The 22270-nt window shown below is 37.2% G+C and overlaps 9 protein-coding genes across 9 annotated transcripts; 4 read left to right on the top strand and 5 right to left on the bottom strand.

Moving 5' to 3' along the window:
* Window positions 1-129: 129 nt before the first annotated feature.
* L201_004184 (uncharacterized protein) lies at window positions 130-1265 on the bottom strand (the record flags this gene model as incomplete). The annotated part of the gene is made up of 4 exons (XM_066219929.1): window positions 130-291; window positions 396-473; window positions 819-913; window positions 1064-1265. The coding sequence occupies 4 exons, from the start codon at window positions 1263-1265 to the stop codon at window positions 130-132; spliced, it is 537 nt and encodes a 178-aa protein (XP_066076026.1).
* A 531-nt stretch (window positions 1266-1796) lies between these two features.
* L201_004185 (uncharacterized protein) lies at window positions 1797-4820 on the top strand (the record flags this gene model as incomplete). Its single annotated transcript, XM_066219930.1, has 4 exons — window positions 1797-1812; window positions 1890-4195; window positions 4270-4417; window positions 4519-4820. The coding sequence occupies 4 exons, from the start codon at window positions 1797-1799 to the stop codon at window positions 4818-4820; spliced, it is 2772 nt and encodes a 923-aa protein (XP_066076027.1).
* Window positions 4821-5120: 300 nt separating this feature from the next.
* On the bottom strand, window positions 5121-10594 carry L201_004186 (uncharacterized protein; the record flags this gene model as incomplete). The annotated part of the gene is made up of 11 exons (XM_066219931.1): window positions 5121-5547; window positions 5659-5930; window positions 6012-6241; window positions 6359-6486; window positions 6583-6700; window positions 6825-6936; window positions 7010-9548; window positions 9648-9838; window positions 9912-9967; window positions 10052-10189; window positions 10279-10594. 11 exons carry the CDS (start codon window positions 10592-10594, stop codon window positions 5121-5123), a joined length of 4527 nt encoding a protein of 1508 aa, XP_066076028.1.
* Window positions 10595-11109: 515 nt separating this feature from the next.
* On the bottom strand, window positions 11110-13975 carry L201_004187 (uncharacterized protein; the record flags this gene model as incomplete). Its single annotated transcript, XM_066219932.1, has 8 exons — window positions 11110-11331; window positions 11413-11541; window positions 11606-11723; window positions 11809-12170; window positions 12238-12976; window positions 13040-13310; window positions 13376-13540; window positions 13600-13975. The coding sequence occupies 8 exons, from the start codon at window positions 13973-13975 to the stop codon at window positions 11110-11112; spliced, it is 2382 nt and encodes a 793-aa protein (XP_066076029.1).
* Window positions 13976-14456: 481 nt separating this feature from the next.
* On the top strand, window positions 14457-15772 carry L201_004188 (uncharacterized protein; the record flags this gene model as incomplete). The annotated part of the gene is made up of 5 exons (XM_066219933.1): window positions 14457-14462; window positions 14545-14994; window positions 15122-15368; window positions 15488-15635; window positions 15706-15772. The coding sequence occupies 5 exons, from the start codon at window positions 14457-14459 to the stop codon at window positions 15770-15772; spliced, it is 918 nt and encodes a 305-aa protein (XP_066076030.1).
* A 375-nt stretch (window positions 15773-16147) lies between these two features.
* L201_004189 (uncharacterized protein) lies at window positions 16148-16943 on the bottom strand (the record flags this gene model as incomplete). The annotated part of the gene is made up of 5 exons (XM_066219934.1): window positions 16148-16210; window positions 16300-16365; window positions 16457-16576; window positions 16655-16727; window positions 16789-16943. The coding sequence occupies 5 exons, from the start codon at window positions 16941-16943 to the stop codon at window positions 16148-16150; spliced, it is 477 nt and encodes a 158-aa protein (XP_066076031.1).
* A 361-nt stretch (window positions 16944-17304) lies between these two features.
* L201_004190 (uncharacterized protein) lies at window positions 17305-19001 on the top strand (the record flags this gene model as incomplete). Its single annotated transcript, XM_066219935.1, has 5 exons — window positions 17305-17341; window positions 17430-17461; window positions 17533-17626; window positions 17716-17997; window positions 18091-19001. The coding sequence occupies 5 exons, from the start codon at window positions 17305-17307 to the stop codon at window positions 18999-19001; spliced, it is 1356 nt and encodes a 451-aa protein (XP_066076032.1).
* Window positions 19002-19299: 298 nt separating this feature from the next.
* L201_004191 (inosine triphosphate pyrophosphatase) lies at window positions 19300-20314 on the top strand (the record flags this gene model as incomplete). The annotated part of the gene is made up of 5 exons (XM_066219936.1): window positions 19300-19312; window positions 19419-19514; window positions 19609-19673; window positions 19748-19853; window positions 20010-20314. 5 exons carry the CDS (start codon window positions 19300-19302, stop codon window positions 20312-20314), a joined length of 585 nt encoding a protein of 194 aa, XP_066076033.1.
* A 77-nt stretch (window positions 20315-20391) lies between these two features.
* L201_004192 (uncharacterized protein) lies at window positions 20392-21995 on the bottom strand (the record flags this gene model as incomplete). Its single annotated transcript, XM_066219937.1, has 4 exons — window positions 20392-20442; window positions 20610-21369; window positions 21460-21481; window positions 21548-21995. The coding sequence occupies 4 exons, from the start codon at window positions 21993-21995 to the stop codon at window positions 20392-20394; spliced, it is 1281 nt and encodes a 426-aa protein (XP_066076034.1).
* Between the last annotated feature and the right edge of the window lie 275 nt (window positions 21996-22270).

Genomic DNA, 22270 nt, shown 5'->3' on the forward strand with positions numbered 1-22270 from the left:
CATCTTTATTGGCGTGATTCATAAAGTTGACAGCGACGATTTGGTAACGGCTTCATCTCTGTAATAGCAAAATCCAATGGAATACATGTTCAATGAAAAGCCAGTCTACCTCGATATATCTATTCTGTTCTATTCCTCGGAATCAACTTCTTCAGGTCTAGCATAAGATTGACCACCTAATTCTTTTTCTAAACCATTATAAGGATATGTTCTTTGTGCTACAGGTCTTTCAAGTCTATTTGAAATTATAGCATATGAAGCTACTCCAATAAGTGAGAATGCTACTGATAACTGAATGTACGAGAAAAAAGGATTTGTTCAGCAAAACAAGTAGAATATAAATTATAAAGGTAACTTTCACTGTATACATGATATGTATTATGAAAAACACTCACTTGGAATAAAGCACTCCATGGTGATGTCTTATGTACATCTGGTCCCCACATACCAATAACATCTTCTGATTCGTGCATCTATACAAAGCATTATAAAGTATCAGCATACACTCTCGAGTCTTGGACACTATGATGCCTTGATTATCCCTTCCAGCTGAACAGATTGAAAGAAGACATCCTCCTCTTAACAACATTTGTCTAACGACTTGATTTATGTTGGCTTCTTCCATGATCATTATTCTTCAAATATGCTAATACCCTTTACCAGTGAAGATGATACATTGAAAACTCTTAAATGAAGTTGTCTATATACAAGTCCTGTAAATCTTCGTTCAAGATGAATATCGTTCATATTGAATCTTGCATCTCATTCCGTTCTATCGATAATTTTCCTGCAGAAATAATTGAAGATTTTAGACTTACAACTTCACCAAAGTTTTTTCTTTCTTGTCTATCCCACCAACCAAAAGGTTCTCTTTGTTGATTCGATACATTTGGTAATTGAGGGTATCCGTTCACTATTCAGTTGTTTGGGTAAATATCATTAGTCAGAAATCACCTTGTTTCTTTCATTTTTCTATCCTCTAACTCAAATATTGTCCCCATCGTTTCTTCCATTTCCTTCTTGCTATGTTTAGATTCTTTTTAGTTGGTTGATTTACACTTACATTGAGGATCAATTTCTTCACCTGGTGATAATCGACTGGGGATATATGAAGTTTCAGCTACGTCAGGTGTACCTGATGTAGTTACAGGTGAATTTGTTGCTGCTGATGCGAATCTTATTCCATTTTGTCTGACTATTAAAGGTGAATTACCTGAAATTATTCGTTTTGGTAAGGCTGTTCGAAGTAAGGTTGGTTTGAACATGATGAATATCGTCGTAATAAAGACAATTGGAGTGTATTCCCAAGGTGTTTCGAACAATATATAGCATGAATTTGATATTTAACAATAATGATGATGGTCAAGGATGGGTTGAACTGCAAAGGGTGAAAGGGGATTCGATGCTGCAATTCACACTTAATTAGGCTCACGAAACATATGAGATAAAGCTGGTACTGTCAGGCACGCGGTGCGGCAGAGTTTGATTAGGCATACGTCGAGAGTTCGCGTTGTGGAGATTACCGCTTTTTGCCACTTATGACCACCTCAAAACATTAAATCACATCAACAAAGTGAAATCTTATGAACTCTTTCACTTGCTTCACCAATATTGAATCATTGTATAACATATCATTCAGACCTTACTACATCTCGGTTCAGCTTCAAGGAGAATGCTCAACAGAGCAGAAAATCTGAATTAGCTATTGAACGAGGTTTCGCTACTATACGCAAAGATTTGCAAACAAATGTCCTTAATCCTCTGCGCGGTTATTGCAAATTTATAATCCGGTCAAAATGTCTTTACGGCTTCGTGAGTCCAGCTTCCTGCTTTGCTCAGATCTAATTAGGATTGCTAAAATTAGAATGATGTTGCTTTTTATCATTTAGCGAGTCAAAACAAATTTAGACCAACTTTTAAACCCGGTCAAAAGAAAGCTCCTCCTGTTCGACCTCCTTCCAACACCCTTACATCTAGTCAAAATGCCATCGCTACAGCTTCTTCCTCGTCTCAACCTTCTGCAATCTCCAACAATAAAGCTTCCTCATTTTCTGCTCCACATGCATCGCAAAAACCTGGCCACTCCATCCAGCAAACCTCGAATTCTCATTCACCTACTGCTGCGAAAGTAGTACCTAAACCTATACCTTCTTCGCAGATAAAAGCTATCAGGTCAACTAATTCACCTACCAAGGCGCCCCTCACGCCTTCGCAGAGCAACCCTGAAATTCCATCAAGTACAGCTGCACAAGATAATGCAACGGAAACAAGCTCAAAACTCACATCAATCGCGGAAACTGTACCAACTGTAACTTCACTATCATCTCCGACAGTACCTGTAGAACCACAAAGTACAGTTCCTGCTAGTCCCAAAGTATCCACTGCTCCTCCTCCGCCTCCATCTCCCGCTCCAGCACCAGGACCTAAGCTCTCTCTACTAGCCGCAGCCCGAAATCATTCTTCAGACATGCCTTCACCTGGTCAAATCCGTCGGCGAACGCCCTCAATAGCGTCTCGTTCAGAGCGAGCTCCGTCTATAACTCCACAACCTCATAGAGCTCCTTCAGCCGCTCCTCAAATCAGAGCCCCTTCAGTTACTCCCTCGTTCCGACGTGGATCATCGGTGACACCCCAACAATCTGCATCCGCCAATGCTCATCCACCTTCGAGTGTGGCTGTCCCTGTTCCTTCCCCTCAAATTTCTCAGCCTGTCCTTCCGCCCTCTCTAGCATCTACGACTCCCTCTGTACCCGCTCCGTCTTCAAATCCGGTACCTCCACGTTCTTTGGGAACATCTACTCCTGCTCCCGGCTTTCCGCCATCTCTCGGTACGTTCTCAACCATCCCACCAGCCGATCATACATCCCCTACATCTCGGGATGACACTGCTGCTCTAGCTGCTGCCGCTGTATCCAGTATTGGAGGACTACCTCAACGAGAACCCACAGGTCTACCTCGCCCCGTTCGCAAGGGTAAGAGACGAATCACCAAAGGAGCTGCTCCACGTGCTGAATCTTCTGCCCCCGAAGAGAATGGAAATCCACCAGCCAAAAAACCTGCTAAAAGAGTAGCGCGACGACCGATTGTCCGAGCCAACACAGAAGATAGACCTACAAGTGAGGATGAGGAAGATTCTTCTTCTGAAGGTACTATTGATGTAGAATCAGGGGAGAAAAGGAAATCCACAAAGTCACCAAGAGAAGAAAGAAGATCCAGAAAGAGACAGAAGAAAGCTCAACTACCTAAAGTAGCTATGATATCATTGCAAGATATTGAGCCTGAAGAATTGATTGGTGAACGAGTGGATGAAGTACTCATGACAATGGGAGATCTAGCCACGACATTAGTAGCTCAAGGCAGAGTGTCAACGAGAGCCATAAAGATCGATGTACATAAAAGAGCTGAAGCAGAAAAGAAGCGTGCGGAAAAACAAGCGCAGAGAGAACAAACATGGAAAAGAAATCAAATTAAAAGACGTAAAGTTAGACATACGAAAAATTTAGATCGTGCCAAGAGAAGGGAGGAATTGGCCAAATTAGGTCAAGCCGATGCTGATGTTAGTCAAGATGAAGATGATTCGGAAGAAGAATTTGAACCTCAACCTGAAAGATTGACACCTGAATCCACACCTGAACCTGATATTAGACGCGAGGGTTCTAGCAGACCAAACCAAGATTATGATGGATTAGATGGTGATGAATGGAACAATAACGATGATGATGAATATAATGATGTACCAGTCAATAACAATCCAATGGACCCTTTATTGATGGACGATGATCACAGTCAATTAGGTGATGAAATGGAACCTGATCAAAATCAAGATGATGATGGAGGAATTTTGACTGCAGAAGCAATTGCACTTCAAGCTCAAAAAGATGAAGATGATGCCGCGTTAGCAGCAATGGGCATCAGGCTCGTTGATGGACCAATGGATGAAGGCAATGGCGGAGAAGATGATGAGGAAGATTATGAAGAACCAGATTGGAACCTAGATAACGATGATTATCCTGATATCGAAGGATACAGGAGAGAACAAGAAAGAGAAAGAAGAAGAATTAGAGAATATCAAGATAATGATAATGCTGAAGTTGTCGAAATCGATGATGAGACTAGGTTCATAAACGCAAATAGTTTTTCAAAATATACAAAACCTCAAAGATGGAATGCTGTTGAAACCGAATTATTCTATCAAGTGAGCTATTTCGATACCTATCCGGTAATATGTGTTATTAGCTGATGTCACGTATTATCTATCTATTGAATTAGGTACTCGAAGAAACAGGTGAAAACTATACTTTGATGAAAGCTTATTTCCCTGGAAGAACGATCAAACAGTTGAAATTGAAAGGCTTAAAAGAAAATAGAATCAATCCTGATAAAATGACCGCAGCTATATTAGCTAGAAAACCGCTAGGTGAGTAAACCTGACACGTATGCACAACACACATCATAAAGTTCCGCCCTCAACTATTAGTCTGGCTGGACTGGACTGACAATCTATAACTATTCATAAAGATATGGAATATTTATCGAAATCGGCCGGATATGATTCCACTAGATCATGGGATAAAGAAGAAGCTTTATTTGAAGAAGCTAAAAATGATGCAGATAGATTAAGAAGAATAGATAGTGTCAGACCGGAAGATGAGGATGGTGAAAATCAAAATGGTCCAGTTGATGAACATGTTGGAGGTGGAGAAGATCAATATGATGATCAAGATAATACTATTTTGCAAGATGAGGATATTGATCTCGAACAACAGTATATAGATCAGGAGGAAAATGGGGATGAAACTATCATGGAAGATGGTTATTAGATGGTAGACAAGTTGAGGACGTAACATGTTTTATCAATCATTGCTCAGGCGGGGGTTAAGGTGATTTTGTCAGAATTGAATATGGTTATTACTCATGTGTCCTGTCTCTTTTGGTTATATGCTAATTCTCAATGAGTTGTAAACTGCGTACATACATACGTACAATTTAACAAGTAATCTATATTAAATATATTTTTAGTTATATGTAAAATCGAAATATCTCGAAATCGTATCATCATGATATTGCGCACCAAAACGATACGATCGTCATGCCTGTTATCAGATAGCATAACACATATATCAAGAGACATATTTAGCTTGTGATTTCAAGAATGTATAACTTCCTGAATCTGTATTATCTCCTTTACCTATACCACAACCTCTCAAAAACCATTTTTTACCAAAACCTAAACTTAAAAAAGGTCTTAATGGATGTATAATTGTATATGGTTTAAATCTTTCGTTTATAGTCGTATGATCAAATTGTCCTTGAGGAAATTGAATATGATCTGAAGTAACTAAAGTAATTTCTCCTTGAGTAGTACGATATAATGAGAAATTCGCATTTGGTATTGATTGATTTGTAGTTGTATTCTTAGATATAGTTGACATTAATCCTGAATGAGGTTGAAATGAGGCTGAAGAAATTCCATTTTCATGCGATATGATCGAATTTATTGGTTTGGATAATTGTCTTAAATCGAATGTATTCATCAAACCATTTGAACTATTTATGATCATCGTGAAAGTACATTGTTAACAAAGAATTAGTCTTACAATCGTTTCACGATTCATCTTATAGTTAAAATACAAAACATAACAAAAAGACATAACTCACCAAGCAGAAGAAATATATTTACTTTCACCTAAAACAACACCAATTTTCAGTACCGATTTTGGTCTTGAATTAGAAGTTTGTAATGATTCTCTGATTTTAGATTCTTCGGTGATGGATAGATCACCTTGCCAAGAAATTAAAGATCTTTTATTTGATTGTCTCAGATCATATAATTGGATCATGCCATTTGACAATCCACTGAAGATTAAATTACCTGATACAGGTTCTGTTTTTAATGTTGTTATTGGTGAATTTGATTCTGTTTTCAATACCTACAAAATCAATGTATATATATTCAGCTTAAATGAAGAATGTAAATGTCTATAGCGGACTTTGCCTTTGCGATGACTTACTTGAACACATCTTTCAGCAGGACAATCCCATACATTTATCTTATTACTATAACCACCAACACATAATAATCCACTTGATCTATACCACGTCGTGATCAATTTTTTGTGATTTCTGATATCTTCGGAGATCATATTGGAACCAGAGGATATATCCAAAGCCCGAAAATTTGAAATGGGTTTGATCTTCATTGGATCTTGTGGTCCAGATAAAATATGTATATCTCCATTTGCTAAAGATACAAAAAAACCAAAATGTAAAAAACCGGTTTACATTAGCTCAAGCTTGCTCTCGCAAACAAAGTTTTGAAGACGATTCGGATTCCTACAACTGTGAAACTTTAACTCACTTATCTCAGCTAATATCACAGTTTGTTCATGTAATTCATTAAGAAATCTAGCTGAAGATATCATTTCATTCTTGGGTAAATCAAGATGTACGTTTCCTGTTTTACGTGAAGTTGACCAATCCCAAAGCCTTAAATTTCCATTAACAATCGCAACGATATGGACGGCAGTTTGATTCCAGGTTAGCGTCATTGAATCTATTTCTTCGGGTAATCTCTGAACTCACAGCAAATCATGACTACCATTACATGACATAACAGTACTATGAAAAGAATGAAAAGTCATTGAGGTCCATGGATCAGGTGAAGTTATATCTTTCATTTCCCATTTCCAAGGTAGTCCGACTATTCGTTTGATTGATTGGCAATCAGCTTTTAGTTTCAGTTGGGAATCGCTTTGAGAGGTTTTCATTCTTGATCGGTTCGCCACAAGGAACTCCTATTGTACTGTTGATGAATGACAACTCACCTTGTTGTTCGGCTACAACCAAACTGTCTTCTAGTACCCTATGTCTCGTTATTGACGTTCTTTGACTTGGATCGCCTGTATGCGAACGGACGATTCTTTCTTCATTAAAAGCCTGGGCATTCTACGTGGATTAACACTGAATTACCATTTTTTTTTCATCTGGCAGTAATCTTGAGGTTGCTTACCATCAGGTACGATTGTAACACCGATCTACTTCTCTCAAATAGTTCGTTATTGTATCGCAAACTTTTACCCCTATAAATTCCCTTAGAATCCTTTCTGTTGGCGCCTTGTCCCCATTTCTCGAGAAGATGTTCTTTTAAATTCATCATCACGTCCAATAGTTCTTCAGTCCATAGGGATTCGGCAGACCCAGTGGCATCAGTGCCATGAGCAAGATTAAAGATCGAAGACGGCTTAATGTCATGTTCCTTTTCACTTGGAGTTATTGATATAAAAAGGTCGATCAAAGGTTGTTTGACTATTTTGACAATTTCATGATCTGCATCTTGCGCGAAGACAATAATGGCGTCGACAACTCGCTGTAATACCTTGATGATATCAAGCTGCTTTTGTTGAATACCTATCTTCCTACCTATTTCAGCGATCAAACCTTCAACTTCCTTTCTCTTATTAGGTAGATTTTTTATAGAATGTTGAAGAATCCAGATCCATAACGCTAAATCCGTATATTCACCTAAGATTTCCACGAATATGATAAATATTCTTGATAGTTCTCTTCTCGCTAAAGGTGAACCTTCACCACTTGATAATCGTACGAGTTGTTCTACAATCTCTAAAGAAGATTGAATCCCTTCCATATTTCCTGTTCCCTTTCCTTCCGTCTTAGTATTCAATAAAGATGTCTTGTCATGGACAGGTATCCATCTAATTAGAGCGTATACAGCTGAAGCTCTAGTTTCAACTGTGGATGATTTCACCATTCCCAATAAATTTTCTTTCAAGTTAGCAATCATTTCAAATCCATCTCCTTCTTTAGGATTTCCATCTTTTGAGAATTCAGAATTAGTGGAATTTAAAGCTAAGACTTGAGCATTCAATAGAGCACCCCATTGTTTAACTAATTCATGAGACGAATTTAACATTATACCTGACATACTCAAAGTCTTGAGTACAAATCTTGATACTTTGATGTGATCCATATTGATAGTTCCATGATGGACAGTAAGGAAATTTGCGATTGTACTTAATACAACGCTATTCTGTATTATCAGATTGAGCCTTTCAAGTACAACAACCTCATCTTCATCTTCTTCCACATCGTTAAGATCCGTTTGATCTTGACAATCTGATATAGATATACCTTTGACAAGATTTTCCTCCAAGGAATTTAAGAATATTTGTATATGAGGTAATCCAGATAGATCTTTTATTGGATTCGTTTGAATTGTGTTTTTATCATTCTCTTGAGCAAGATTTCGTTGAAGTAGAGATAAAACTGCTAAGTCATATCTAACTAAAGATGACCAAATTGAGATTAAGTTATTTCGTGTTTTCATAGTTGTATTTGAATCTTCTTGTTTATCTATATCTAAACCTAGATGCAGGAGATTAATCGAAACATCCAAAATACCACCTTTAGTAGCGAATTTCAAAGTTTTCAAACCTAATGATTTTAGTAGAGAATTTAATGCTTGAATAGATTTTAATCTAAATTCTTTTATATTTATACCAAAACAAATTATAGGTAATCTATTTAAAATTGTATTTGGATTTCCCATGATATTACCAGTAGCAGTAGTGCTTGAAATGAAAGTTGAGCTTGATGACGATAAAGATGATGAGATTGATTCTAATTGATCTTTCATAAAAGAAACTAAATTCAGTTTTTTTTCCCATTCAAAGTCGGATTGATTTGATCGATTAGATTGATCAGATTGATCAAAATATTTAGGTAATTGTTCAAAAAAATTATCTAAAATCAAATCCCAAGTAATCCATAAATTATGATTTATGACTGAATCATTGATTGAAGGTATACTTTGAGGATGTATACCATATAAATTGAATATTCTCTTTGATAGTATAAATCCTGTAGATAGATTGCTTATCAATGAGATATCTTGATTATTTGTATTGGTTGGTTTACCAAATAATTTTAAATAATCATTACCATTTTCATTACCATCATCATCATTGTCACCTTTATAAGTATTCTTGTGATCATTATTGCTTTTATTGTTACTGGTCATAGTTTGCCAAGCAATCGTATGTATAATAGAGAACAGCTCAGTCTTTAGTCTTTCTTTTAATGATGAACTCATATTTTCCCATAGCAAATCCATATATTCTTGAGATTTCGGTCCATGATTATTGTCATTATTGTTTCTTTTGTGTAATCCACTTGTTATTGTCGTTGAGGTATGCGATAAAGGAATGATCTGAAGGTTATGCCACAATAAAGCGATTTTCAGAGGATTAATCAAACATGATGTGAACAAATCATCAGGTAGACCATTGATTTTTGGTAATTTTTCTTGAGAACCACATGATGTAAAATGTATTTGTTTTTCATAATAGTTCGGTTTATGTACTTCTAATATTTTAGGATTGGTTTGGGCAGCAATGGTGAATTGATTATCAATTTCTTTCGCCTCCATTAGAGCTGCTTTTATAAATCTTCCTGAATAACTAACATCCCATATGTAACATGATAGAGAACCCGACCAAGCTAAAACGTCAAAGAGCATTATGGGGATATACCTGTATAACAAGTCAGCACAATTGTCATATCGATCAATGATAATTCCTCATGCCTTGAATAGTGCATAGATGTATCGTTAGGCTACAAGCCATACTTACTCGCTGGGTCCTCCGCCACTTTGCAAACACTCATCAAAACTTCTATCATAACACCATAATTCACCTTGTTCAGTTGGTGGTTCCTGTATACCATGACCATTATAAAATACTGTTATATAATTATCTGGTCCTGCTTGTTGACGTGCTCTTTGTAGATGATGTTGAATGACTACTTTAGATGGATCTGGAGCCTGATTAGGTATTTAAGTATAATCAAAATTAGTAATTGTTCCTTGATTTAAGGCGAAGGAGACCTGAACTTACTGATCTACAATCCAATACGTTATGTTTTGATAAACTTCTAACTCGTTGAGAGTATTCTACGAACAACCCAGTAATATAGTATATCGTTCTCAGTCGATATACCAATTCACACCTGGTAATTTAATAGACGAATAACTCACGTTTCATGATTTTCATCATACTTCCCATGGGATCTTTTACATTTGGTATCATCCATGCATATTGACCTACATCTCTTAAACTCATTTCATGAGAAAGATGTAAACAAGTTATAAAAATCGCTTGTGTGCAATCTCCAGCTGAAGCCAAGTAAAATTCATTGCATTTAGCTTAGATTCTACGAAAATCCGAATAATTCATCAAGTCAATAGAATAGAATAAACCTTACAACTTTGATCCTTATTAACAATCTTCATAACTTCATCAGGATCTTTAGAATTCTCTTCCTTGACCTGATGTCTAATACTAGCCCAAGCTAAAGGTTGTTTTGGTATTTTACTTATACTCAAAGTATCTGATAATCCCCCTCCTCTCATTTTGGAACTTGCAAAAGAAGATGGATTAGCAGTTATCCATCCTGATGAGTTAATTGACTTTTCACTTTTCATAGATTGATTCACCATTACTCTATGATCATCACTGTGATTGTCAGTTGTATTGCTTTGACAGTGTTGTTGATGTCTTGTTTGATCATTATTAGACATGTTTTCTTCGTAGATTTACAGTAGTGTTAATACCTTCCGTTCAGTGTATAGGTAAATCTTTCTCTTCCATTAGACTATTCTCAAAAATTGACAAGGTACACGACTTCGATCGAGGCTTGATGTGTTGTGATATCCCAAGAAATGTATGAGTTTTTAGGAATTCAATCACCTGGATTAATTTGATTAGCATTCACAATACCTTCCTTTGTTAGCTGTTAGCTAAGGAGAACAAAGGACGTCATCTCGGGTCCACAGCGGATATTCTCTCTTATCTTTTCTGTTTCGATTCTTCATTGTCAGCTCTATGTTAAATGATGAATATGATCGATTCTGATGGAAATGAAAAATACATGATACATAGATCTGGAAGAAATCCAATGATTTGTCTTCTATCTTGTTGGGCATTACATCGATCGTTAATTGTAGGTACACACGCACTTACATATATGTAGATGTATATGAAACGCAAGCACTCATCATTGTAAATTATAAAACTTATTCTGACGACTGTTGTTTTAATCTTCTTCCTCTTCTTCTTCCTCGTCTTCTTCACCATTAGCTTCTAAAGTAGCTTTTATTGCATTTTCTAATTTCGGTTGTAATTCTCTTGCAGTTGTAAATGCTATCGTAGCCTTTGACCTTTGATCTTTACGTAAATAACATTTACCAAGTAAGAAAAATACATTGGCTTCATCTGGTGCTTGGTTAGATAATGGTTCAAGTAAAGTTATTGCTTCCTATAAGGATCGTATATTATACGTCAAGAGAATTGTTTAGTACATCAGTTGGATAACGTTGAATTTTCCGTCAAAACTCACATCAAATCGCTGTAAAGCTACTAAAGCTCTTATCCGCTTGAATTGTACCATCGGACTAGTAGGAGCGTAATGTACAGCTCTCTCATAGAAATGTATGGCTTGTACAATGTCTTCAGACTGTTCAAGTACCTATGTATCGATACCCAGGTAAGCATGTTTTACAGCGCTTCACAAGTAAATGGTGTTTACCTACCATACCGACGCAGCATAACAATACAGCATTTGTAGGATTCATCTCAGCAGCTCTTCTAAAATGATGTTCGGCATATTTGATTTTACCAGTTTTCATGTACACGAGACCCATGCCATACCTATTAATATCATTCGTCGGATATTTTATCAGCTTATGTTGATATGTGACAAACACAGGAGAGATAACAGATTTGTTAGACTCACCAAGCATTATAAAATCGAGGTTCACCTCTTATAGCATTTCTGAAATAATTCAAGGCTCTATCAAATTCTTCCATCTCAATAGCTTCATACCCACATAGAGTCCATGGATAAGCATTAGACGGATCTATTTGTGTAGCACGTTTAAAGCATTTCATAGCTTCTTCATGATCTTTCTGTAAGGAAAAACAATTTCCAATTGATATCCAAGTCTGGGTACATTCTTTATTGATTGAAATTAGATTTTGCGATAAACTTGATAAGGATGGTGGATCTGATAAATGCCATAGTAATGTCGAGTAATGATCCATCGACTGTGTTCTGTATGGTTCAAGTTCTAATAATTTCACAAAAACCCTTCTAGCCTGTATGAGAAAACGGCTATCAGCGATATCATGATTTCGGTAGGAACGTAAAAATTGGTCAACTTACCTGAACATGATCCGCCATTTCATAAAAGCATCTAGCGACTATATCCAAAGACCAAGCACTGTTTTTGATTATATCTGGTAAACCATCTAATTCACTTATAGCTTCCTGACATTGGTATAAACTTAAATTCTTGTACGCTCTGGCGCATCTTCTCACAATATCTCTCAGAAAATCATCTGCGTTCGATTGTAATTGGTTTTCGTTTGACGATGATGGGGGTGGAGAAGATATTTCATTTGTTTGACCTGATGTTGATGAAGTGACTGATCTTGACCTTGTTGATCTTGATCTGGTATTAACTCTTGATGATGTGACAGGAGGTTGCTTTGTCTGTATTGAAGTTCCATTCGTCTTCAATCTTGAACTTCTTCTTACAGGTCCATCAATTTCTGATATATCGTTCAGATCAACTGCTTTCAAATCCCTTGTCGCACCGTGATTACCATTCCCATTAGGCCTTAATTCCCTTGCCAAAGGTAAATTCATCCCATTCAATCCTGGTGTTTCTGTTGGTTTCTTAATTGCGTCTTTACCCCTTGCACGCTTCATTGCAGGTAATTTAGGTGGATCGAGTTGATTGATAGGTGTTGATGTATTAGAACGTATCGATGCTGGTAATAAGTTTGATGTTGAAGGCATAAAGTTGGATAAGAGATTAGGAAGAGGTCTTTTAGATGGGGCTGGGAGTAAAGGTTGATCAGGAAGTTGGAAGGTTGTATCCCCCATGACCGACGGCGTGCTGGAATATCAGTCAATGAGAAGAACCAAATAATTCGAAATGCGAAATAGAGGTAGTACTTACTCCCAGCTGGATGGATTACCCATCATACCTAATCTTGAACCCCCAATACCAGCGCCAACATCAGGCGTAAAAAATCCCCCTCCGCCGGTACCATTAGTCCCCGAGTTTGAGGTTGTTGTTCTCCTTGCGGGCAAGAAACCTTGTACTTCAGAAGCTGAACTACGAGGCATTGGGTTCGGAGACATGGTAGGTGGGCGGGAAGTGCGACTTGAGAGCGTACGAGAAGTGATCGGCGGATCAGGAAATATAGCTTCTATAGGAGGTGAAGAACCTAGATCACAAGTAGGCTTTGAGCTTTGGTCACGAATGCTAAATAGCCAGATTAAAGACACTTACCAATATCGCATAAACCAGTAAAGGCTTCCCATAACCATGGATCTTCCTGTAAAGCTTGCTGATAATTTTCTGTTGCAATTTCAGGTGCTTTACCTTTATGTGACATTGATGCTAGTAGTAAATGAGCTGAGGCTGAAGTAGAAGCAGGTGAAGGTATAGACAAATCTATATAATGCTGATCTTAGCTCTTCGTACTTGATCCAAGATTATTTGACTACACTTACTCGTAGGACTACATCTCTGAATAGCTCTATTCAATACAGCTTGACCTTCACTAAATCTTCCTAATTTCTCACAACATCTTGCCACGATCAAAGCACATCCATAACATGGTATCTGTTTCCTTATCGGACCATGATTATCATCAGGATAATCTACACCAGCAGAATCCCGTACTAAATGTAAAGCAGAATAAGGTTCTTCAGCTTGTAAGAAGCATAAAGCTAATGTATGTAGCGATTCATGATCTTGTTGAGTTGGTGGAAACAGACAATATAATAACCTTGCGTAGAATGATGAAGTTGCCGTTGGAGAAGTCAAGGATAATTGTTGTAATCGTTTATGTAGGTAAGCTTGAGAAGATGAGGAAAGGGTGGTCATGGTGAGCGATGAGAAGAGGATATAAGAGGAAACCCAATTGATAAGAGGGGATTATTCGCGATATTGCCAGCAGTCAGTTTGACTGTCGCTATATGTGGCTCCAACAGTCTAGCAAAGTTCCCAATTTGTAGAGATCAAAACCTCTTTCAACATCAACATGATACATGTCACTTTACATGCACAAACATGAAACCAAACATCAAGTCGTTCGAGCGTGTTTGTTACGTAAACCCGTTCCATAGTAACCATGATGTGGCAAAACAGGAATTATGCTTTTAACGCGGGATAAGCATTATAACCACGTGCATATTGATAGCAACTCTTCCGAAATGAGCATTGTTGGCGTTGTTGTTCGCGTAAAGGTTTAATCTCGCCACGTCTATAACCGCCAAATGTCATGATAAAATATATACCTTCAACAGTTCGTACAAGAATCCATAATTATAGAAATCTCCTTATAGCCTGATCATCATCAGCCAAAATGAATGTAGGTTGAAGCAAAGACAAAGGTGGTAGTACAGCTCAAGGAAGGGACAACGCTGATACCAAACGACGTTGTTCTTGTATAGCCTCAAAACGGACCTTCCTACCCAGCGGTAAACCCTTATCCAACACAACCATCTGGTGGACCACCACCATCATCAGGACCATCTCCTGCCAATGGTCAATCTCAACAACAACAGTCAATACCTAGTGGAGGACCAGGTTCAGGATTTCCACCTAGATCAGGATTAGCAGGTATACAACCAAATTCATATTCATCTTCTGCACCAATTCCAAACTTTGGTTCACAATCAGGATCAAATTATGGTCAAAATCAAATACATGGAGGTATAAGAGGTGGTAATGGATTGCCTGAAGAGAAAAATGTTGCACAAATAGTTAAAGAAAATACAAATGTTTATGCAAGAAAATTCCAAGCTTTGTTAGATAGATCAACTCCACATGTAATGGAAAGGTGGTTAGCAACTTTAGGTTTATTCATACTTTTCGCTTTGAACGTAGTCTTTAGACAAGGAGTGAGTACAACATATCGTTTAGATTCCTTTATATTCCCATTGCGAGTCTTATTTACACCACAATCATACACCTTTTATTCTCAACATTATTTTCGCTAACTTCCCGTACTTTGTTATCAAACATCAGTGGTATATTGTGTGTTACGCATTAGCAATCTACCTTCTCAACTTATTCTTAGCATTCTTACAACCAAGATTTGATCCTTCTATAGCAGAAGATTTAGCTGCTGATGATGTTGAAGAAGGTGCACCTGGTTTACCTGGTGCTCATGAAAATAAGCCAACTACACCAGGTGGAATTAAAGGTTTAATGAGTGGTTTTAGTAGTGGTAATGATGATGAGGAATTCAGACCTTTCATCAGACGATTACCTGGTAAGTCGTTCTCTCTGATCATGTAAAATAATCTTGTTTAGCCTTGTCCTCGAAGACAAAAAAGTCTATGATCGCTCTTAACAATTCTAATAACTGATAATACTATCTATCTATTTAAGAGTTCAAATTTTGGTATTCAGCTACAAAAGCCACAGCACTTGCTTTAGTTAGTACTATAACCAGAGCAACCGATGTTCCCGTCTACTGGCCAATCTTGGTTATCTATTTCTTCACTTTATTCGGTTTGACAATGAGACGTCAAATTCAGTGAGTACAGCAAACCACTGATTCTGAAGAATCGCTGCTAACCGCATTTTTCGAAATGTTTTACTTATAGACATATGATTAAATATAAATATGTTCCGTTTGATCTTGGTAAAAAAACTAGATATGGAAAGAAGTAGATATCTATACTCTTCGAGGAATGGAATTATGAAGGAAAAGTGAATACCCGAGCAGGTATCAAGCTCTAAGCTCTGAGTAGAAGAAGTAGAAATGGACACGGGATAGTTTCTTGGTAGACTCAAACGAAATATAGATTTTAGCGATTGATTTGATCTTTGATAACTGGAGTGGTTTGGCCCAAGACTAAGGGTCTTCTCATATTTGGTTGATTGAATAAAATAGATTTACAACGATATGTCATTACTTTTTTCTACATCTAATGAGCAGCTATATACTCTACCCCAAATTACAGTAGTTGGACTGTAATATCAATGTCTTTCGGTGTATTCATATGCAATCTATACATCGTGAAGATCCAATGTGCAAATCGTTCCTTACAGGGTTCGTCTATCAGTCATAACTCTAACTATACAACCTACCCCTGCTACTTCGGTAAGCTACACAGGAGGTGAATGGTACAGATCAATATCGTCGCTATGCCTTAGAGAAGTGTTCAATATCAAGTAAGTAGACAGACAATACTCACCTGAGCGTGCCAGTTTAACAATACAGAACCTGATACATCTGATCCTTGACCTATAGCAGCCATACCCTTAATAAAGGTTAAAACAATCCCATGTCAGCTAAACATTGTCCCATGCGTACACGTATAACGTGTATCTTTTGATGGTATTGAAGTTTACCTTGTAAATATATGCCATTAAATGATCTTGTTGTTCTTGATCTAAAGCTTTCAATATGCCCGGTATTTCAGCGGCTCTAGTTGAATTAAGTATTAAAAGTAATGATGATGTTGTGAGATCCTGATTGGACACTTGATTGATTAGGATCACACACAAGCAGCTTGGGTATTATCCGATTTATCCAAGATATAAACTTACTTTAGCTTGATCAACACCTTCACCATAAGGAGGTTCCGATAAAATTGCATTTAAAGCACCAGGTATATCACCTCTATTATCAAAATTTTCGCGTTCAATGATAGCATTTCGAAGAAGGGTTTTATTCAACTCACTTTGATACTAAGTTCCTTACTTCACCTGATTTCCTTTGAGCATCACTCAATACTCCATCTGGACCTCTTGGATCTGGATCATATAAATCCGAAGGAAGTAAAACTTCTTCCTCAAGTGCATCTATGTTGATTTTTCGAAAAGCGTATTCTGACATGTTGGAGTAACTAAGAGAGACTTGAGATAACTAGATAGATATATAAGGAGTATTATCAGATGTTTTTAGTGAGATATTCTATCAAGTTGCTGAAGTACGATACGATATCATCCAAACAGGTGTTGTTGCTATTGTGGATGCTGTTGTCATCAACGCAGTGACGCACTATCACACTAAATGGGTAACCTAAACAAGATGTGGAGGTGGTCTAGCGATTCAACGTACAAGACTGCTTTTTGATATTGTTTTTCTCTTCATTTGTTTTGACTTTCTCTCTTTTGATGTCTTCAAATACAGGCATTAGTAGCATAAGGAGACTAGCCAATTCCAGGATTAAGGGGAAAGCAAAACAAAAAGCAGAATGGCGAAAAAAAGTAGTAATCCCGCTGATGCTTTCCGTAAGTCCACCTAGTCATTCTTCTTCATCCATATTTGGCAAAATAGTGAATCGCGGATTAACCACTAACGACAATGATCCAATTACAGGAAAGGCTCAAAGAGCCAAAGAATTGAAAAAGGTATGTCGTACTCAGCTAGAGCGTATATCAACGTCTTATCAAATGGCAGCTGATAGTTGATAATTATATAGAATAAAGACGAAAGAAAGAAGGTTAGAGAAGCTCAAACTGTTAAACGAGATACAAGGGAATTAGAAGCCGACATCAGATATCTGAAAACTCAGAGTATGTTTAACTCATCTAATAGCTCTGTCGCTCATTTTAGTTTCGTCTGGTCCATTCCAACTAGCTGATACAGCAATATACTGAAATAGCTGACGCAACATCCAAAACAAGATTAACAGAATTAGAGGCCGAATTAGCATATGTTAAGAAAACTAAAGAAGCTTATGTGAAAGAAAATCCTGATGCTCATGATCGTGTTTATGGTATCAGAAAATCAAAAGAAGGTGAAAATAGAAATCTAAAAGAAGAAGCTCAAAAACATTTATATGATGAAAGTGGTAAATTAAGAGATCCGAAAAAATCGATTTACTATGACGCGATATATAATCCATTCGGTGTACCTCCTCCCGGTATGCCATATAAAGAAAGGAGTGAGTTAGGATATCTATATTTGCTGAAATTCACGTGGACTGCTGAACTATGTTAGAAATATTGGTTAGCTGATACTGTATTCATACTAATAGCACCTGAAATACAGAGTGAAGAAGAATCCGAAGATGACGAGGACGAGGACGAAGACGACGATGACGATGATATAATTATGCCTGAAGGTCCACCACCCACCGGTAGTGCAAATGAAGCAGAAGATTCAGATGGAGATTCAGATGATTCAGATGATATACCACTACCTGAAGGTCCACCACCACCTAAACCCCCTTCAGCCGCACCATTACCACCACCGATGAGAATGGGATTCAATGATCCAAACATACCTGGAATGCCTGGATTCAGGCCACCGTTACCCAGACCCGTTGCCGTCCCATTACATGCACATTCTTATCCTCAACAAGGATTTTATGGTGCTGGACCAAGTAATTACCAATCAAGACCACCTCCTTCAAGACATATACCACATAATAGACCTCCGCAGATGATACAGGATCCTTTGAGTGATGCACCAACGCAAACTTATCAAGGTCATAAAATACAATCTCACGCTCTGCCCGTTCGTCCTTCTTCTTCTTCTGGTGAAACCTCGGCGCGTCCATCGGGACCAAACACTACTACAGTGAAGATTGAAACTGGAAGTGCAAATAGTGGATCGGAGATAGGAACCATATCAGCAGCACCAGTTCTGAGGGATTTAAGGAAAGAAGCGACTGTATTTGTACCAAGAGGAGTTAAAAAAAGGAAAGGACCAGGTGGAACAGGTATCATAAATGCTGCACCAGGTTCAGGTGAAATTGATGATGAGGGAGATGAACGTAAAAGAAGTACAAACGACCTTTCGGGTGGTTTGATGGGTAAATTACAAGGCGTTTTAGGAGATAGACCAAAGACCGGTCTACAAAGCCAAAACATCACTTCACAAGGTGCAGGGACAGGAGATGATGATTATCAGAAATTTTTAGAGGGTTTAGGAGATCTTTCGTAATGTTCTATATATAATAACAATTGTCTTTCTGTAGAATGTTGCATATCCCTAGTCTTTGTATCATATTCATCATGCTGTTTCCTCGAAGCATAACAGCTGTATCTCATTACAAAAAAGGCGATTCTCTGCAATAATTTACAGCTTTTTATAGCTATGAGAATTTGATTCCGTTGGCCCTTTTACGAAGACATAAGCACAGAAGTGGAGGATGTCTAAAGTTGAATAGTGATTTCCCGAAATATGTCGAATCAAACTTGTATTTCTAATCTTCTCTATTTAAGTGCAGACAAGCATCAAAATGACTTCATTCGGTATGTCTCGATCATCAAATCATTACTGCCCAAAGTACAACTCTAGTGATATGAAGAAAGAAAGGATTTCGAGCTGAAAGACAAAATTATCGATCATTTCAACTAGTATTCGTTACTGGAAACGCTAATAAACTCAAAGAAGTTCAAGCTATCTTAGCTGCCGGTGGAAGTGGTGTTTCAGTTACTTCACAATCTGTTGAAGGTATGTCTTTAACCCCTTTCTTCTCCTTTCATACTTATAGTCGAGGTGAAGAACGTATAGAAGGGATCTGTTCTGATGAAGTCAAGTTTAACAGTACCCGAAGTTCAAGGTACAACCCAAGAAGTAGCTATTGCAAAAGTCAAAGCTGCTGCCGACAAGGTAGGATTAAGTGTCATGAGCAAATCATGATATTATGTGAGAAAGGATATTGACATCGATATTTGGTTGTATAGCTTGGTACAGCATGTGTAACGGAGGATACAGCATTATGTTTTGAAGCTTTAAATGGTTTACCTGGACCTTATATCAAAGATTTTTTAGGTAATTTAGGACATGAAGGTAAGTTTTCTTCGGGTACATTTAATGCATTATTGTGATGACTACTATGATATATAAACTGGATTATACAACAAACAGAATACTTATACTATGATTTGATATGCCTACAAAAGGAATTTAGCTAATAATGTGTATGGTATTATATCATTGAAATAGGACTAAATAAAATGTTGAAAGGATTTTCAAACACAAAAGCGACTGCATTATGTACATTTGCTTATAGTGCTGGACCAGGTCAAGAGCCAATTTTATTTGAAGGTAAAACAGAAGGTAATATAGTTGAAGCAAGGGGACCCAAAAATTTCGGTTGGGATCCAATTTTTCAACCTATTGAAAATTCTGGAGATAAGACATATGCTGAAATGACAAGTGAAGATAAAAATAAAATTTCACATAGATATAGAGCTTTAGAGAAACTTAGAGTTTATTTGACTGAGAAGGCTGAGAAGGAACAAAGTTAGGATTAGGATCAAGGTCAAGGTCTTCTCCATTGGATCCGTTAGATTTTGGTGTAGATGGTTTTAATGATTCTTTAGAACTAGAATTCGATGATCCAGCCGAATCCGGCTGAGACTGTGATGACTGATTCCTAAATATATCAGGTAGATTGAATGAGTAAGACGATAGTACATTCAAGAATAGTGGAAATGACGATGTCGGATAAGTGAATTGTTTACGCAAATCATTAAGCTAGAAAAACAATTATTGAAGTAAATCAGCGATATACATGTATAAAACACAAAAATTCCAGCTTACAGCCTGCTCGTCATTGCATATCTGTTCTAATCTTGTCCAATATATACCATTTCGATTGTTTGTTTTGTTTTCATGTTCCAACCACTTCTTCCATAATTCTAATCTTTGTCTATCTAAACTAATTTTACCCATTACAGTGAGAATTTCTAAGACGTTTTGTTTTACATCGTCTTTAGCCGTTAAAACATCTTTCAGTCTATCACCTTTCTTCTCCAATTTTTCTCTTTCTTCTAATTCTTTGGTGATCAGTTCATTAGGCTTTTGACCACCAATTTGATTCGGATCTGTACCTATTGATCTTAATCTGATCCATTCTCTTCTTCTTACCCAACCCCACCAGCCTAAATTACCTGAATGACTTGACCAGCCTTTCTTCTTGAACCATGCATTATATCTCCAACCTAGTTCATCTGTACCAGTACGCATATTTATCATCCACGGCGTTATATATTGCCACTCAGGTAAAGGTGGTTGATACGATTCTAAAGTATATGATGTTTTGTTCGACCTCTTACTTCGCTCTGATTTACCTTTATTTCCAGTTGTTGTAGTTGGAGTTGGATTAGAAGAAGATTCACCAGATCCGATTCCGGAACTAGCACCACTATCAAGGCTTGTCTGAGCGCCGGAGTTGAACTTGGATTTCTTCTTACTTAATGAAGAAGCTGAAGGTATATTATTTGATGGTCTTGTAAATGCTGAAGGATCAGCTGGTAGTAAACTGCTTGAAGAGAAATATCCTTTTCCAAATATCCATATACTGTTTGAGTGTCAATATTATACAGTGTCAGCAATCTTCTTCTTCTTGTTAAATCTTGTGCCATTAGCTGCTTGATTAATTAAGACTTACCCCCGCTGATTCTCGAAGAGTACTGCATAGGTTTTAACGGTGAAATCAACATCAAACCGTAGATAGCGCAATGCTAGAGAAAACTTACCATCCCAAACGTATTCTTTTTCATAATCAATCTGAATCTCATCTTCGACATTAATATGATTTTTCAGTATACCTTGAGGTGTGTTTTTTTGGATATTTATACGTTCGCCTTTATATTCTTCATACTTCTTCAAATCTTCTGTATTGATTCTTTGCGTTTCTTCAGTAATTTCTTCTTCTTCTGCTTCCTCTTCTGCTGATATATCTTCTTCATCCTCCACAACAGCTTCTTCGTTAGCTCTTGACTTGCCTTTGTTCAGTGTGTTCTGACTCTTGTAAGAGTGTAGTATAGTTCTTAATGACAATCTTCTTCTAGCTGATAAAGAATTTGAGATTGCATCTATATCTTCTTGAGGGGATTTTGTAGTTGTTCCCACTGAATACCGCTGTGTATTTTCAGGTGGTTTACTTATTGTGGATGATAAAGGTACATCCTGTGAGTCAGCCATGACCAAGCAATAGTATCTATTCTAAAGATACTTTTTCTATTCACAGGTCAATGTATATTAGAGGTGAGAGGGATTGATAAAAATAGATAACGATAAGATAGCAAGTGGAAAAAAAACATTGAATTGGGTGGCAAGTTGAGGTTAAAACCAGGTGATACTATGACGTAAGATTTGTTGACACCTGATGGACAGACAGATGGAACGTAGATGGTAGCATTGACCCTTTGTCTTGAACTTGCATTCTTACATCTATTTTTTGTGTCTTTCCGTGTACA

The sequence above is a fragment of the Kwoniella dendrophila genome, chromosome 5 (genome assembly GCF_036810415.1).
Source record: "Kwoniella dendrophila CBS 6074 chromosome 5, complete sequence".
Classification (NCBI taxonomy): domain Eukaryota; kingdom Fungi; phylum Basidiomycota; class Tremellomycetes; order Tremellales; family Cryptococcaceae; genus Kwoniella; species Kwoniella dendrophila.